The following is an 18,515-nucleotide window of genomic DNA, read 5'->3' on the forward strand; positions in this document are numbered from 1 at the left end:
AACATGATGGTCTTCAGCAATCCAGAAGACAATTGTAGCAGAGTCTGATTGGTTAAGGGGATATAATATAGGCTCATTGTGATTGGTTATGCTAATGTAACAGGACTAGCATGTGCCTTTTAGAACAACATAAACATTAGAGTACTCTTACTGTTCGTGGGCTCTCAGGGTTGTCTGCTCTGATGGCCACAACTTTTGTTTGCAAATAAAGGCTTATCATCTTGAGGAACTCTCTGCGTTTCCTGGTCATTTCTAAAAGGTGCTATCAACCACAATAATACCCCTCCAAACCTTTCCTATTCATGTCTTTTTAAACATTGTAGATGTGCCCACATCCACCATGTCCTCAAGAAGTTCATTCCATATGTGAGCCACCCTCTGTAAGAAAAAAACTCTCATGTCTTTTCTAAATCTCTCTCTTCTCATATTAAAAATGTGCCCCCTTGTCTTGAAATCCCCTATAATGGGAACAGACACCTACCATTAACCCTATCTATACCTGTCATGATCTTACAACCCTCTACAAGGTCACCTCTCCACCTCCTATGCTCCAATGTCTTGTGTATACATTGTGTATCTTTATATTGAGTGCTTGTATGCAGATTGAGTATGTTTGCACACCTATCTGCTGTCCATCTGTATTGCATCAGTGGAAACAGACTAACTCCTAATATGAGATGGAGATTGTAATGCATCTGATGGAACAATCATTGATGTTCAAAATTTATGAATGAAAATCTTTAATAAATTGACGGCTGAATGTCAACAGTTTAAACTTGGATTTCTGAAATTAATAAATGTTGAAGGAAAGACTGAAGCGTATAATAATCTTGTCAACACAGGAACATAGGAACTGGTGTAGGCCATTCAGCCCCTGAAGCCTGTTCTACCATACAATGACATCATGATTAATGTGTGACTTAACTCTATATACCTGCCTCTGGTCCATATTCCAACATTCCTTACTTGCTTAATGAAAATTTATTTCTCTCAGATTTGAAATTAAGAATTCATCCATCATGAGGTGCTATTTGTGGAAGAGAGTTACAAACATTTCCACAGCTTCCTAACATTTCTCTGGAACATTCTGGCCCTAACTTTGCCTATTTCTTAAATTCCCCAACAAATGGTAGTAGTTTATCCACTATGTCTTTTCCCATTTCATATAATGGAGACCTCGATGATATCACCACTTAACATCTGAAATTCTGAGGTCATACTCATAATTTGTATAATCTCTCCTCAAAATGTAACCCCTGATAGAATTCTTGTGAACTGACGCTGTAATCCTTCCAATGCTGGTATATCCTTCCCAATAAAGAGGAACCTCGCTTATCCGAATATCAATTATCTGAATATTGGATTATCCGAAGGGGATCTGAATGTCCCGAAACAAACGTTATGTCAAAGCGGTGTTTCATCCCTGATCAGGTATTTTGTTTACAGGTAGAATGATTAAAAATGAACTCGGCTCACTGAAATGCTGCCGAGAACAATCCTGGACAGTCCACACACTGCCTGTAAGTGACGACTCTCTGTCTCTGTCTCTCTGTCTTTCTCTGTCTCTACACTTCACACAGGGGTAAACCCTAAACCGCCCCATTCTCCAGATAATCTCTTCAATATTGTCTTGTGTAGGGCAGAGGTGGAACTTGTCAAAAAGTTGTGTGTGTGTGTGTGTGTGTACACTGTTTGGAGACTTATCCCACAAAGGCAGCAGCAGTCTTACTGTTGGAGTACAGTCCGGCTGCCCTGGGGGCGGAGTGGGGGTGGAGGGGGCGGGGCTCATGCACGGTGTGCTGCTGCGTAGTCTCCTGAACAGGGAGCAGATTTCACAGAAAACTCCAAGCCCCAAAGGAAACCAATTAACCGAATAATCAATTAGCCAAATGAAATAGTGCCTGCCCATCTTGTTCGGATGATCGAGGTTTGTCTTAAAATGGGGACCTCATTTTTTTTCCTTAATGAGACTTTAACTTCTACAGCATTAACCTTTTATATCTAAAATCTAGTGAAGGAATGATTTACAGAACAAATGAATGATTACAACATTGTTAATGTATTTATTCAAGTTTAACACAATGTAAAATAAGAACACCTTTGTCTATGATTGTCATTTGTGGGATCAAGTCATGGTTCAGAGGCTTGATCACAACATTGACAGTTGATAGAGTTGACTGTAGATCTGAAGAAGGGGCACACTGGATATGAAATATTGCTCAGTTTCCTGCTCCACAAGATACAGCCAGACCTACTGAGTTTTTCCAACATTTTCTTTGTTTCAGATTTTCAGGTATTTTGCTTTTAATTGACAGTTGATGGTTTTGAGCAATACTGAGAGAGTACTGCACTGGCAACAAAGTTGTCTTTAGTTTATTAATTAAACTACAGCCCATCCCATCTAGGCTCTCAGGTTTTCACTTTTGCTATTTCAATTAAAAATAGTGGGAGTTCTTGCAATGTTCTGACAAGTATTTATCCTTCAGTTAATTTTAATTAAATACTTATGATCTGCTTGTTAACATGTTGTTGTTAGTGGGATCTTGCTTTGTGTGAATAGCATGGCATGTATCCCATGTCACAGCTGTGTCTATCTTTCAAAAGAAACCCCATATTGCTTTAACTATTTTGGTCGATTTGGACACCATGAATCATACAAATGCAGTAACTAATTTGGGGCAGATTTGAGGTGCTCCATTTTCCACATGTGCTCTTATTCTTGATGCTGTCGACTGGAGTAATGCAGTAGTGTTGGTGTAGACAAATGAATTGGTTGGATATTGTGCTCAGTGGTGAAGCAATAATGCTCACTGCTGCCGTCCAAAGAGCTGCTTAAAAAGATCCAGATGGATCAGTGGCTCAGAAGCAATTTAATTCTGGTCTTCTAGCAGGGCATTTTCAGCTGTGTAATACCATTGAGGGCAGCAAACCGGGTTAACACACAATCACATTGAGGCATGTTCACAGAAAGCAGAGTAGGAAGTTAAGTTTACATTATTGTCACTTCTTATATTTACAAACATGCTGCTGTTTTTAAGCAGCTTACTGTGTCATTGGTACACAGATTAGTTTAAGTTAGAAAAGGTTTGATGTCTGAGTAAAAGTCAGAGGTAGCACAGATAGAGAAAATATTTTTGATTAAATCCCCATCAAAGGGACATGTGTGAAAGGTAACAAAAGTTATAAACTAGTATTTCAGGGTTCATAACACTTGGGCAAAAAAATCTCATCCAGAATGGATCAAGAGGAGAGAGGTAGTTCTGATAAGGTGTAAAAATATGATTAATGAGGACAGACCTGAGAAAGGATTGAAAAACTTCACAAAAATCCCCAGTGTTGGAAATACCTAGACTGAGGTTTGGACTTTTAAAACCTTTAAAAAGGTATTGGGTCTGCAAAAGGAGTAAACCACAAGCAGATGGTGGAAATGACCAAAGCAGAGGGGTTTTGGCATATTCCGAATACAGTCAGAAGGAAATGACTGTGGGCAATATTGACTCAAATCAATTTCTGCATTTGTAATTAAAATTTTGCATCCGAGACAATGAACTGGAAAAAAATTGAATCCAGATTTGGTCCTTTTTCACACCTCAGGTCATACAGTTTACAGAAGATCTCAGCCCACGGAGACAGCGTGGAGCCAAGAAGGGCTAATATAACCATCATTCAAAACCATTAACACCTCTACGAACCATTGGAAATTTGCTTAAATTAAACAAGTTCATAAGGAAACATCAACAAGACAACGGGTCTCGAGATTGCTGTGAAGATTTTAGAGATCCTGCAACTAGTGATACTATCAGCCTGGATTTGCTGTGCAAAAAGACTGTTTGCAGAGAGCATGGAGTAAGGAAAGACAGCGAACCTCAAGAAACATCGCAACCAACCATGCCACAAAGAAGCTAAGTCCAACAAAATCCGAGGTAACAACAAACTCGACTGACACTACAAGTTCTCAGGCGAAACTGAGGTGAATACCAAGCAGAAGTAAAGAAAACCAAGAACTCACCCCACAAAATGCAAAACGCACCTCACCGCTTCAGCAGACACAACCTAGACAGCAGTGGCCCAGCAGAAAATTTGGGAGCCACCATATTTGTACGATGATTCCAATTGTATTTTTGGTCAATGATAAGTTCCAGGATTTTTGGTAGAGGGGGGGACTCAGTGATGGTAATACCATTGAATGTTAAGGAGCAGTGGTTAGGTTGTTTTCTATTGGAGCTGGTCATTGCCCAGCATTTTCATGGCGCAATGTAAATTGCCACTTGTCAGCCCAAGTCTGATTATTTTACACATCTTATCTCATTTGAACATGTACTTCAGTATCTGAGACATCATGAATGGAGCTGAACTTTATGCAATCATCAGTGAATATGCCCACTTCTGACATTATGATGGAGGGAAGGTCATTGAAGCAGTTAAGATATTTTTGTCTACGACACTACTCTGAGGAACTCCTGCAGAGATATCCCAGAGCTGAGAGAACTTACCTCCAGCAACCACAACCAAATTTCTTTGTTCCATTATGACTTCAACCAGCTGAGGGTTTGCCCCTGATTCCCAGTAATTCCAATTTAGTTAAGGCTCTTTGATACCATGCTTGTTCGAATGCAGCCTTGACATCAAAGGCTGTCACTCTCACCTCACCTCTAGAATTTGGCTCATTTGTCCATGTTTGAACCAAGGCTATAGTGAGGTCAAGAGCTTGACTGGCACTGCCTGAGCCCAAACAGTGTGTCACTGATCAGGTAATTGCTGAGCAGGTACTACTTGGTAGCAATGCTGATGACAGCTTCCATCATTTTACTGATGATTGAGAGTAGATTGATGTGACAGTAATTGGTGAGTTGGATTTGTCCTGCTTTTTGTGTCCATGATATAGCTGAGCATTTTTTTCACATTGTTAGGTTAAGGCCAGTTGTGTATCTGTACTAGAACAGCTTGGCTAGGGAGCTGCAAGTTCTGGAGCACAAGTCTTCAGTACAATTGCCAGAATGTTTTCAGGGCCCATAACCTTTGCATTATCCATTGCCTCCAACCTTTTCTTGATGTGCAGTGGAGTGAATTGAATTCACTGAGGACTGACATTTGTAATGCTGAAGACCACTATAGGAGGCTAAGATGGATTATCAACTTGGCACGTCCGGCTGATGATTACTGCAAATGCTTCAGCTCTGTCTTTTGCACTGAAATATTGGGCTCTTCCATCATTGAAGATGGGTATGTTTGTGAAATCTCCTCCTTCAGTGAGTTGTTTAGTTGTCCACCACAATTCCTGATGAAGGGCTTATGCCCGAAACATCAACACTCCTGCTCCTTGTATGCTGCCTGACTGTGCTTTTCCAGCACCATACTCTTCGACTCTCATCTCCAGCTTCTGCAGTCCTCACTTTCTCCTGACACCATTCATGACTGGATGATGCAGGGTAGTAGAGTTTAAATCTGATCTGTTAGATGTCGTACCTTGCAACTGTCACTTGCTGCTTATGCGGTTTAGCATGCAAGTAAGTCTGTTTGGTAGCTTCACCAAGTTGATACCTCATTTTTAGTTATGCCTGTTGCTCCTCCTGGCATGCCCTCCTGCACTCTCCACTGAACCAATTTTAATCCCCTGCTTCATGGTAATGGTTGAGTGGGGAAGTGGGTGGCCATGAGGTTCCAGGTTATGCTCAAGTTCAGTTTTGCTGCTGTTCATGGCTTATGGATGCATATACTTTGATTTGCTGGATCTGTTTAAAATCTGCCCCATTTAGTACGGTGATATAGAATACAAACTGGGATGTATTCTCAATGTGAAGGCAGGATTTTGTCTCTAGAATAAATGTTTAGTGGTCAGTTTGATGAATATTGTCATGAGCAGATGGTCCTGCAGTTGGCAGATTGATAAGAATAAGGTTGATATTTTTCCCCTGTTGTTTGTTCCCTCACCAACTGCTGCAGGCCCAATATAGCAGTTATGCCACTTCGGATCAATCAGTGGTGGACATTGAAGTATAAGTTCCCTGACTGGGGCTGTGAATCTGGTCCAAATAGAGAGCCCTGGTTGACACATATAAGCTGGAGTCTCAGCGGTTCTGTTCACTCTAGAAGCCAGCTCTAAGCTAGCTGTGTCAGTGTCTTGTACTACTTGCATGTAAATAAGCACTGACTTTGTGACAGGATACAAGCCTTGCTGGATTTACTTCAGTGAGAAAAATGAGAGAAAAACATAGCCCTGAAGAGATTTGCTTGCAACAGTTGTCTTTGAGTTGGGGGAAGACTTCATGGCATTATGCCACTATTTGGGAAGCTTAACTTGTTCAATTCTGTTGCTGAAGACTGGACTCATTATGTGAAAAGAATGCATTGTTTTTTTTCTGTGCAAATGACATTAGGGCAGATGAAAAGCAATGAGTGATTGTCCTGATGGCTTTTGGACCCACAGCTTTATTGGATATTAGGAGCCTAACTTTACAGGAAACAGCAGATATTAAAACTCTTCAAGAGTTGATGGATTTAGCTGAGGAATATTATGACCGGAGGCGTCTTCGAATTCTGAGATGCTATTGGTTTTACATGCCAGTTTGAGAAAGAGGGTCAATATTTTTGATGAGGTGAAGATGACTGGCAGAGGCATATGATTTTGGTTTAACCCGAAATGAAATACTGAGGAACAATATCATATGTGGAATTAATAAGGTGACCATGCAAAAACACCTACTAGGTGAAGCCCAACTAAACTTCAATTGTCATTAAAAACTGCGGCAAGTGCAGCATAAGGGTTAGAGTGTATCTGACCGAAGGGGACACCCTCGCCAAGCTGACTGAGCTCAGGGAACACCACTTGAGTAAAGACAGTCGTCTAACTTCATTCAGGACATTTCCTGAATGGAGGGACTCTAGGTCAGCCCACAGCAAAACCCCCCAAAAAAGCCAAGCCTTGGTCAAATGTTTAAAATTTTCTTTAGGATCTGGGCCAGCAAACCATGGCAATTCCATCCAATTAGGTTCCTTCACCCCGGCCTTCTAAATGTTCTAGGCAAGCATGGAAAATTCCATAGTCGTCATTATTGGTGCTCAATTTAGCTTCACAATTTCATTATCTGAATGAAAATTCCATCAGTTTAATTCCATGGGATTTGAACACATATCAACACAAAACATTAGTCTGTGTCTCAGGGTTACTAGCTCAGTAACACCACCACAATGTCACCATTTTCTCTCAACTCTATGAAGCCAATGGTAACATCCAACAGGCAGTTGTTAAGGTGGTTCAACTTGCAGCAAATTGTACAGAAAAATCTACATTCCTTTGTGTGTCATTTATGTAGACAACTGGAAATCAATTGATCAGTTTCTCCAAAAAAAGCTTGTGATGATAAACAAATGCTTATGGAATTCAAGCCAATGAAAGTGGATAAGGAACATCACAGTTTAACCTCAAAGCAAATCTTTTGCTTAGAGGATTATTTTATAAATGTGTGCCTTTCAGATTTATGTACATCAAAATCTGGTTATATTATTCCTGATTTCCTCTCTCCCACCTTCTAGTCTCTGGATCTAACATCTCCTAAGCCTTGTTCCTGAAGTAGAGTTTAACAGTTTTGATGGAAACATCCAAACCAGCTAATGATCATATCCCTGGGATTTGGGATAGTGTCAGCAATAGTTGGACAAAGGGGAAGAGGAGTCCATAAGACCATAAGACATAGGAGTGGAAGTAAGGCCATTCGGCCCATTGAGTCCACTCCGCTGTTTAATCACGGCTGATGGGCATTTCAACTCCATTTACCCACATTCTCCCCGTAGCTCTTAATTCCTTGTGACATCAAGAATTTATCAATCTCTGCCTTGAAGACATTTAGCGTCCCGGCCTCCACTGCATTCCGAGGCAATGAATTCCACAGGCCCACCACTCTCTGGCTGAAGAAATGTCTCCGCATTTCTGTTCTGAATTGACCACCTCTAATTCTAAGGCTATGCCCATGGGTCCTAGTCTCCTCGCCTAATGGGAACAACTTCCTACCATCCACCCTTTCCAAGCCATGTATTATCTTGTAAGTTTTTTTAGATCTCCCCTTAACCTTCTAAACAATCCCAGGATCCTCAGCCGTTCCTCATATGTTGGACCTACCATTCCAGGGATCATCCGTGTGAACCTCCACTGGACACGCTCCAGTGCCAGTATGTCCTTCCTGAGGTGTGGGGCCAAAACTGGACACAGTACTCCAAATGGGGCCTAACCAGAGCTTTATAAAGGCTCAGTAGCACATCGCTGCTTTTATATTCCAACCCTCTTGAGATAAATGACAACATTGCATTCGCTTTCTTAATCACAGACTCAACCTGCATGTTTACCTTTAGAGAATCCTTGACTAGCACTCCCAGATCCCTTTGTACTTTGACTTTTTGAATTTTCTCACCATTTAGAAAGTAGTCCATGCTTGTATTCTTTTTTCAAAATGCAAGACCTCACATTTGCTCACATTGAATTTCACCAGCAATTTCCTGGACCACTCTCCCAAACTGTCTAGATCCTTCTGCAGCCTCCCCACTTCCTCAGTACTACCTGCCTGTCCACCTAACTGATGTCCCTGATCACTAACTGAATGTGAATTACTTAATCTCCCAGGTGTGACTGCCTCCTGAAACAAAGCGTCCAGGTAACTCACCCCCTCCCGGATGTTGCCGCAGTGTTTGAAGCTCAGATTCCAGATCATCAACTCTGAGCCGGAGTTCTTCCAGCAACCAACACTTGCTGCAGATGTGGTCACTGCCATTCACAATGGGATCAGCCAGCTCCCACATTATACAGCTACAGCACATCACCTACCCAGCCATCTCTGCTTAGTTAGTTACTTTATTACTTTTTATAAATTTGAGTTAAAATACTTTCTGATACCTCTCTGCTATAGTCTTTTGCTAAAAACCAATTCATAGATAAACCATAAAAAATAAATTTTTAACCAATCACTGATTAAAAAAATAGAAAATCCTTACCTTAACAAACCAGAGTCCTTTATTTGATTAGAGGAAGGGGTGGGGTGGGGGGCTGGTAGACACAACACGTGTAGTGTCTCGGGTTCAGCCACCGCCCAGATATATTACCGGCAGTCCCCTGGTCGACGGTCCCGCTCTTCCTGCTTATTAACTAGGTTAGAGGAGGAGGGCGGGTAGGGCACACTACAGTTGTAGAGTCTCGGGTTTAGCCCCCTTGCTGATATATATGGTCACTGCTTTCCTTCCCGGCTGCCCCTCTGGTCCTCGTCACTTACTCTGCTGCTCCCGCTCCTTCTCCGCTGCTGCTCGCACTCAGAATGGCCATTGGCATCATAGGGTGAGTATTTATACTCACTGCTTTCCTTCCCAGCTACCCCTCTGGTCCCCGTCACTTCCTCCGCTGCTCCCGCTCCTTCTGTGAAAGAGAAAAACACCTACTCTGTCCTTATTTTATAGAGAAGCTGGAATATCCAAATATTTACTTTGAAGTTTAACAAACTTTCTATTAGAAAACTGCAATTTCTGTGCATTATGTCTTAGAGAAGTTCCACTAAGTACAAAAAAATTCTCAAAAGTAAATAATTTGCTACTCTTATGAAATGGGTTAGTCTTTGTTAAATTCCCAGTTTGAGCTCCCACATGTTCTCTGTTTTCAGCCACTTTTTGCATTTCAGCTGCAATTAACTTAGCTCCGTGGTAACTGAACTGTGAGCTCCAAGGGAAGAGGAAGCTCGCATTTTCTGTGGTTTCATAAGAAAATTGCCAGTACTGAGAGCCTCAGTTCATTGGCATTTCTGTACTGGGAGCTTTATTGATTGGTTTCTGCATTTTTTTCAATAGAATTACTTTTCCCCATAAGGTAGGCAAATCTTACTAAAATTATAATTGTTTTAAAATAAATTATTTAGATGTGGTTTGGGTAACTGATTAAATTGTCAATGATCTTCTGCTTTCTAAACTTTTACTCTTACAAGTTGATTTCTGTAATAACCAGTTGTGATATTGACTAAACAATGTCATCAAGTGCTTACTTACGTTGCTCCATTTTCTTCACGCAACACAATGTAGAGAGCTGTTGCAAATGAATTTTATATTTCTGCAGTTTTACAGACTTTCCTCATTTCTGCTTGTTGCTGGGTTGATGTAATTTTTTTTTGTTTTTAATTGGTTTTGACTTCTCTGGTTTGCCAAGTAGAATTTTGGCTCTATCTCAGATTTTACTTCTTCAAACTTTTCATTCTTTTCTACTCAGCTCTGTGACAAATCCTTGATCTCTGATTTTTTGTTAAATGTCTTAGACTAAAATGGGAGATAAAAGTTACAAAATACAATGTATGAGAAGAGGCAATTATAATGGAAAACAGTTAATTGATATTCCTTGATGTGTGCTCGACAGTCACCCTTACCTTTAGCTCAGCTCCTCCAATGGATATAAAGCATTAAAAAATAAAGATTTTCGTTGTCTTAGGTTGATCAGCTCTGATGGTTAGACAGGTTAATGGGTGAAGGAAATGTTTTATTAAGTAATCTTTTCCAACTTCTCCTTTTTGGCGACTCATTCCATAATCATTAATGGCACTTCTCTTTTTTTTCTTATCAGTTCAATTAGCTTATTTTCAGTTGGAAATTCAATGAGGCTGGGGTTAAGAGATGGATTATGCACAGTCCTTCACAGACTACAATGAATTACTTTTAATTTCTTTCATCTCAGGAAGAGATGAAGTCCACGGCTAATGAAGTTTATTGTACAATTTATATTTCTAAATTAAAATGATGAGCTGAGAAAAGGATGCTCGGCTGAAGAGCCAGGGCAGGCATGAGGGACCGAATGGCCTCCATCTACACTGTAATAATTCTGTGATCATTCAGCAAGCTGTTTTCCCACAGTTTGGTGCCCTTTACTCTCTGAAGAATTAAACAAGTTGAAGAAAGGTGTGTCAGTTCTAAGACAGAGATTTTCTGATCTGTGTCTGTATCAATGTCTACATGTGTATTTTTTACAGGGGAAGGAAATGAATCTGAATTGAGTCTGATTGTTCTGCAGCAAGATGCCAGCTGGTTTGCTATTCAGTGTCTTTGTTCTTCTACTTTCACCTATTTTCACAGAACGTAAGTGACAAATTTACACTGGGAACATGCATATACTTTTACTCTGTTACGTATTTCATTAATGATATTGTTTACTAACCTGAAGGGAAGTAAAAACTCAATACTTTAATCCAGGTTTGTAAGGTTACTTGACAGGTACCAAAAATTTGTAACAAAGAAGAGGGAGCTGTGGAATAAATGATTCTTATTGTCCTCCTCTCCTGACCATAGCAGTGATTGGTTTTTAAAATTTACTTTCCTTCTTTTCCTTTCCATTTTACAAGAAGGAAGTGGGGTGACTCCTGAAACCTCATTTTAGTAGTCAAATTAAAAATAACCCACAGCAAACTCCATCCAAGAAAGGATTGAAAGTGGAAGGAAAGAAGTTAGTAATTAAAAATTACTTCAAATAAAATCCAAGAGAGCAAAACGATTCCACAAATATTAGCATCCAGGGAGTCAATGTCCTGTTGAGTTTCCTTCAGTTAGCTGTGCCTATGTAGGAGCTCAGAAGCCACCAAATTGCTGATAGAAATTGTGGTTAGCTGGGGATTGATTTGCTTCACAGGGAAACACTGGTTTAGTTTCAGACATTAAACTACTGCGAGATATTAAGATGAGGAGCAGGCAGCTATCTGAGCTGAGAACTGCTAACTCTAACTGTGGACATGGATAACTCAATCCAGAATGATTGATTATGTTAAGATATTTAATTGTCCTAAATTATGTGGTCGACCTGCAGAGCTTAGACATTAACTGTTGTTTGTGCACCTGCTTAGCTCTATCACATGCTAATTTTGCTATTTGGCATGCAAGGCAACTTGTGTTGTATCTTTACCAAGTTGGTACCTCACTTTTCAATATACCTGTTACTGCCTATGGTTTTCGAGGTGAGGAGGTTTATAGATTGTGACTGAACATAATTCTACTTCATTCCTGCAAAATCCTGCAACGCCTCATGCATGTACAGACTTGAGTTACTTAATGTGGGCAAAATCGATCCCATTCAGCACAGCAGCAATGCCCTAAACACAATGCAACAAATTGACTTCAGGACTCTTGTGGCACAGTGTAGTGTCCCTACATCTGGGCCAAAAGACTCAAGTTGAAATCCCATCAGCTGCTGTGGTAGGCCATAACATGTTCAAACAGCTTGACTGAAAATATCAATAGCATTTTTCATTGTGAGGGTATCCACTTTGGGAGAAAAGACAGGTTATTATCTAAATGGAAATAAGTTTGGAAAGGATGATGTGCAAGACACCTTGTTGTCCCTGTAAACCAATCACTGAAAGGAAACACGCAGCTGCAGAAGATGGCGAAGAAGGCAAATGGCATGTTGACTTTCATAGCGGGAGGATTTGCATCCAGGAGCAGGCATGTCCTGCTACAATTTTACAGGGCCTCGATAAGACCACATCTAGAACATTTTGTACAGTTTTGGTCTCCTTATTTGAGGAAACATGTTCTGGCTATGGACAGATTGCAATAAAGTTTCAACAGACTAATTCCTGGAATGGCAAGACTGACGTATAAAGAGACTGGATCAGTTAGAACAGGAGTTTAGAAGAATGGTGGGGGGATCTCATATGAAACCTGTAAAGTTCTAACAGGACAAGACAACTAGAGCACAGTCAAGATGGTCTCAATGACTAGGGGATCCAGAACAGTCACAGTCTAGGGATACAAGGAAGGGCTTCTATGATTGAAATGAAAAGAAACCTCTTCTTCCAGATAATGGTGAGCTTGTGGAATTCACTCTCACAGAAAGCGGTTGAGGACAAAACACTGAATGAGCTCAAAATGGAGTTCAACATAGTCCTTAGGGTTAAAGGATCAAAGTATATGGGGAGATGGCAGGAACATGGAGTTGGATGGTCAGCCAAGATTATATGGAATGGCAGGACAGGCTCAAAAGGCCTAACAGCCTACACTTGTTCCTATTTTCTATCTATACTTAATGTGAAGGCAGGATGAGGACTGTTTGATGGTTACTCCTAATTGTTTTGTCATCGACTGATGTATCTGCTACAGACAGATTGGTGAGCACAATGTCAAATATGTTTCTTCCCTTTGTTGTTTCCCCCAGGCACAACTTAGCAGTTAGTGGACATTGAATTTCCCACCTTGAGTATGTTCTATGTCTTTAAACCCTCAATGTGTCCTCGGCCAGCTGAGCAGGGTTGTGGGTGAGAGGTAATAATCAATAGGAGTTTCATTGTCCATATTGACCTGATACCATCTGACTTCATGGGGTCAGAATCATGACTCCGAGGGTAACTCCTTCCACATTGTGTATCACTGTGCTACCACCTCTAATGAGAGTGGCTAAATGGTGGGAATGCTGGTATCTGGAATATTGTCTATAAGGTACATTTCACTGAGGATAACTATGTTGGGCTTTTGTTTAACAAGTCTGTGAGACAGTATCCCAATTTATGCGGCAGCCCCCAAATATCAGGAAAGTTGGCCATAGTGGGTTGAGAACCCTGAATTTGCCATTGTTGTATCCAGTGACTTGGTTGGTGATTCTTCTGGTTTAATTTCTTTTCTCAGATTCTGTAGCAGGCTGACATAGACCAAAGGTGAGGACTGTAGATGGTGGAAACCAGAGTTTAGATCAGAGTGGTGCTGGAAAAGCACAGCAGGTCTGGCAGCATCCAAGGAGCAGGAAAATCAATGTTTCAGGCAAAACCCTTCATCAAGAATAGAAAAAAGCAGGATGACATGAGTTGATAGTTTGTTAGGCAGGTTCAGAGGCCATTTAATAGTTAACCACAGTGATTCAATTTGTGGGCCAGGCTGGGTTAGGATTGCAGAACTTTCATCCCTAAGTGAACCACTGAGGTTTTTACAATAAACACCAATAGTTTTATGGTGACCAGTTAGCTTTTAATTCCAGATCATTGAATTGAATTCAGATTTCACCTTCCGTTAAGGTAGAATTCGAACACATTCCTCCAGATAATTGACTTGGAGTCTCTGGACGACAGGTCTGGTGATAAAACCTGATATCCCCTTGTTTTAATGTGTCACATTCATTCTATGGAGCATTTTCTAAATTCATTGCATTGTTATCAAAATAGGAGTTTGTAATAGAAATGGGAGGAGTGCACAGATTTTCTCTCGTCTCACATTCCCCAGGTTCCAATGTGTGACACCTTTTGCATAACTAAAGAGTAGTTGTTTTTCTGTTTTTTTTGTCATGCTTGCTTCTTGAGGGGAGAGGATATATTTGTTTCATTCCAATCTCATGGAAACTTTCCTGAATTGAAGGAATTTGGGGAAATTAACACCAACACATCGGCGACCTCAATAGCGCCTTCTTTTAAAAGCTGAGGATGAAGTCGATCTGGATTCAAAGACTTGCCAACCCACAACTCCATCAGTTTGTTCAATAACACATCCTTGGTCATTGTAATATTGCCAAGTTCCTCTCTCCCTTTCACTTCCTGATTGACAGCTATTATTAGAACATTGTTTGCATCCTCTAAAGTGAAAAAGGAAGTAAACTAATTCCTTACTATCAACAATTAACTCTACAACACTCACTTTACTCAAACCTTCCTTTTAAATACTTATAGAATCTCTTCATATCCATTTCTAAACACTGAGCTAGCTTCCTCTTATGCTGTAATGTTTTCCTCCTGTTTAATCTTTTCATCTTTCATCATGCTGTTTTTTATATTCTGACCTGCCACTCATCTTTGTGACATTTAATGATTTTTCCTTAAATCAATACTTTCTTTAACTTATTTAATAAATCACAGATGATGGCTCCTCCATTTAGAATTTTTTATCATTATTCTTATTATTATCATTATTCTGACTATTCAAAAATACCCCAAACTGCTCAATAAGTTAAAGTTCTAAATTGGAACAAGGCCAATTTTGACAGTATTAGACAGGAACTTCCAAATGGAGATTGGCAGAGACTATTCGCAGGTGAAGGGACTGTTGGGAAGTGAGAGGCCTTGAAAAGAACTCATATCACAGGAGAAGAGGTGCTGGAGGTCTTAACATACATAAATCCCTAGGATCTGATCAGGTATTTCCCAGAACTTTGTGGGAAGTTAGGGAAGAGATTGCTGAGCCCCTTGTTGAGATATTTGTATCATCGACAACCATAGGTGAGATGCCAGAAGACTGGAGGTTGGTTTATGTGGTGCCAAGAAATGTTGTAAGACAGCCAGGGAACTACAGATCGGTGGTGGGTATCTTGTTGGATGGGATTCTGAGGAAGAGGGTTTGCATGTATTTGAAAAGGTAAGGAATGACTAGGGATAGTCATCAAGGCATTGTGTTTGGGAAATCATGTCTCACTAACTTGATTGAGTTTTTTGAAGAGATGACAAAGAACATTGATGATGACAGAGCAATAGATATTGTCCATATGGACTTCAGACATGTGCTCTCATCACATTCCGAGATTCATACTTAGTGCCATGTGCCGCCACATACATACTCTCAAACTCTCTCTCCATCAGGACCACATCATGTTATTTCAGAGCTGCCCTGCCTCCCAGATCTACATCATTTTTCAAATCTTATAAAGCTTTTGCCTATGGATTCTATGGATTTGCTGTTCCTTTCAGGCATTAGGAAACGTAAGCTGTAACTACTCAGATACCCACGCACCTCTGGAACCTTCCGCCCCTCCCTTTCTCTCTGACTCCATCCTTTCTTCTATCCCCACCTCTTCTTGAGTCTGATTTCTGATGATTCACTGGACTTGCTTTCTTGTCACAGATTTTCCCAGATCTGCTGACTTTTTTCCAGTAATTTCTCATTTTCAACCAAGTATCTCTGTAAGCTACTTTTCCCTCCATTGATGGATTTTGTTTAGCCATTTCTTGTGTCTTTACAAGTAAAAGAAATATTTCTCGGACCTTTTTCCTGTAACTGCTGTTTTCTTGCCCTCTCTTGATCTTTCTGTCATTACTGGAGAAGCTACAACATTCACTCCTGCCAAATCATTGCTTGCAAGTAAGACAACTCTGTCCACGGAAAAACTATGGACAAACTTAGTAGTTACTGCTCCAGACATCAGGTCATGCACAAGCTGCACTCTTTACAAAGGAATATGTAAACACTCCCTGCTAATACCGCTCATTAAAACTTTGGTATTCATGTCCATTTTTACTGATCTTTTGAAAGTACAATTGAGGACTCTCCACAATACTTCAAACGCATGTCCACAAAAAAATAAATTAAATATGAAAAGCCCTAAAAATGCATGATATTTGGTATTTAACCATTTAACAATACAATGGTTAAAATGGACAACAATATGTTGATGTTAATAAGTTTAAGAAAATTACAAAGAACTAGGAAAAATTTATTTTGTTACAATCCCAGTTAATGGTTTCATTGGACAAATCAGATCCCTGAATGAATCTTGGTTTGATAGATTGTATATTTGCTTTGTTTAATTAGTTTATGTGATGTTTCATCACAGAAACATATTCACACAGTTCTGTAAAATTTCAGTAACAACATAACAGAATAAAGAATAAATTAAAATGCAAGCTATCAAATTGTGCAGGGGAGTCAAATAAATCTTCAAACGCAAAGCAAAAAAAGTTTCGAACTGTTTTCCAATGATTTGTTCTAGACTCAAATTCACTTGATCAACCCATTAAGTTTCAATTTATCTGACTCATTATCGTATTTTTGCTGTGGATTGAGTCTATTGCAAGACTGCACACATGAACTTACCAGAAATCTGAGAATCTAATCTTCTTCAGTTAAATTACCTTGCAGAAATGTGGATGCTAAATTCTTCAACTGAGATGAATGGTTTCCCGAATTGGTTTGATAACCTTCTGACTTCTGAACTCAAGCCTGCTCTTTCCTGAACTTAACTTTTTTTTTAGAAAAAGCATATTCACTCCATATTATTCTGAACTGAAAACAATGTTAACGGCTTTCAATGTTTAATACTATCTGTCATAAAACCAACAGTATAAATTGTTTATTCCACAGGGAGTCACCTGCTTTCTGAATAAGGTGGATTTAGGTCCCTGTTCCTGAATGATTCTCTGGCTTGATTGTTATTTTAGAATACAAATCACATGACCGCATTAGGAAGTATTGTGAATAAATAAATAACTAAAATAATCATGAAGATCTGAGCTCACTATAATCCACTTGTACAGACATGTTATAACACATCTTTGAGCCATTGAGACTTGAACCCAGACCTCGCTCCTTGCCTCAACCTCTCCTCACCAGAGCCTTTGGTCCCAGGCTCCCACTGCTAATGAGCTTGAGGTATCAGAAACAGGCCTTTTGATTCCTGAATTTGTCATTCTTCCCCTGACAGTGACCTCTTATTCCATCCAGCCCATTTTTTTGCTGTTGTCCTTCAAATATTTGCAGATGATGATTTAAAGATGGAAATACTATCTAGTAAATGACGATGGTGAACTTCTGGTTTAAGATGTGACTGAGATAACCAAACACCAGCTGGAAATAGACAAATGCATTGCAATCAATTGTCACTTCCACAAAAGAGTACAAGATTCCGAAGATAAGACACTGGGAATGAGTTTCCAAGAGTGGGTTTGTCTTTGTCACATTCCAAACTCAGGAGAATTGCACCCAGGAAATGCTTCTTCTCCTCCTAACTCAAGAAACCTTGATAGAGTGAAAACAGACTAGAGATGTGTTATAAAGGTGATCTGCACAAATTCCTCTCCCACTCACATGTGTCACCTTGATAATGTTCCTTGTGGACCAAGAGCCGTGAGAGAAATAGAGGAAAGTCTGCAGAAGAGTTATAATGGACTTGAAACACTAACTCTGTGTCTTTCTCCACAGGTGTTATGGGACCTATTATGTTTCTCTCTGTAAATAATTTAATGACATATATAGTTTCATAAATTAGATGACCACATTGTGGTTTGATATTAAAATATTACCATTTTCTTCCTTCTAACAGGAAACTTAAATGATATTTATTTTTTGGATGGACAAGGTAATATTTCATTAAAAGGACCAGATAATCCTGGACAGGGTACTTTTATCTGGGAATGGGAACCACACTCGGGGCAAGAGAAACAGCAGCTGATTACTTTTCAGAAAAAGATGAACTGGTGGAAAGCAGAATGGAATGAATACTATAAAAATAACAACTTGGATCAGTGGCTAGAGGAGGATCCTGATTCTATTGGTCTGAGACTTAGAAACCTTGCATTTAACCTTGCAGGGTTGTACACTCTGCTTCAGACACAGCCGAGTAAAACCACACTGAAAAGATACAACATTTTCGGGATCAAAGGTGAGTGAGACAACATTTCGAAAGATTCAATAAACTGAGTCTCTGTAAATAATTGGGCATGTGATGATGGGATTACATGAACTTTAGTCACACAGTGCAGAAAAAAAGCATTTCTCATTGAAACACCATGGGTTACACTCTGTTCATTGTTCCTTTTGAAATT

At 39.8% G+C, this 18,515-nt stretch overlaps 1 protein-coding gene across 1 annotated transcript in view; it reads left to right on the forward strand.

The window, feature by feature from the left end:
- Positions 1-18,515, forward strand: part of LOC140492310 (uncharacterized) — a 54,186-nt gene that overhangs the window by 18,488 nt on the left and 17,183 nt on the right. The window contains exons 2-3 of the mRNA XM_072591259.1: positions 10,986-11,091; positions 18,014-18,352. Coding sequence (XP_072447360.1) covers positions 11,031-11,091; positions 18,014-18,352 — 400 coding nt within the window. The 5' untranslated portion in view covers positions 10,986-11,030. The remainder of the gene's footprint in view (positions 1-10,985; positions 11,092-18,013; positions 18,353-18,515) is intronic.

The sequence above is a fragment of the Chiloscyllium punctatum genome, chromosome 20, assembly GCF_047496795.1.
Source record: "Chiloscyllium punctatum isolate Juve2018m chromosome 20, sChiPun1.3, whole genome shotgun sequence".
In the NCBI taxonomy this organism is placed as follows: Eukaryota; Metazoa; Chordata; class Chondrichthyes; order Orectolobiformes; family Hemiscylliidae; genus Chiloscyllium; species Chiloscyllium punctatum.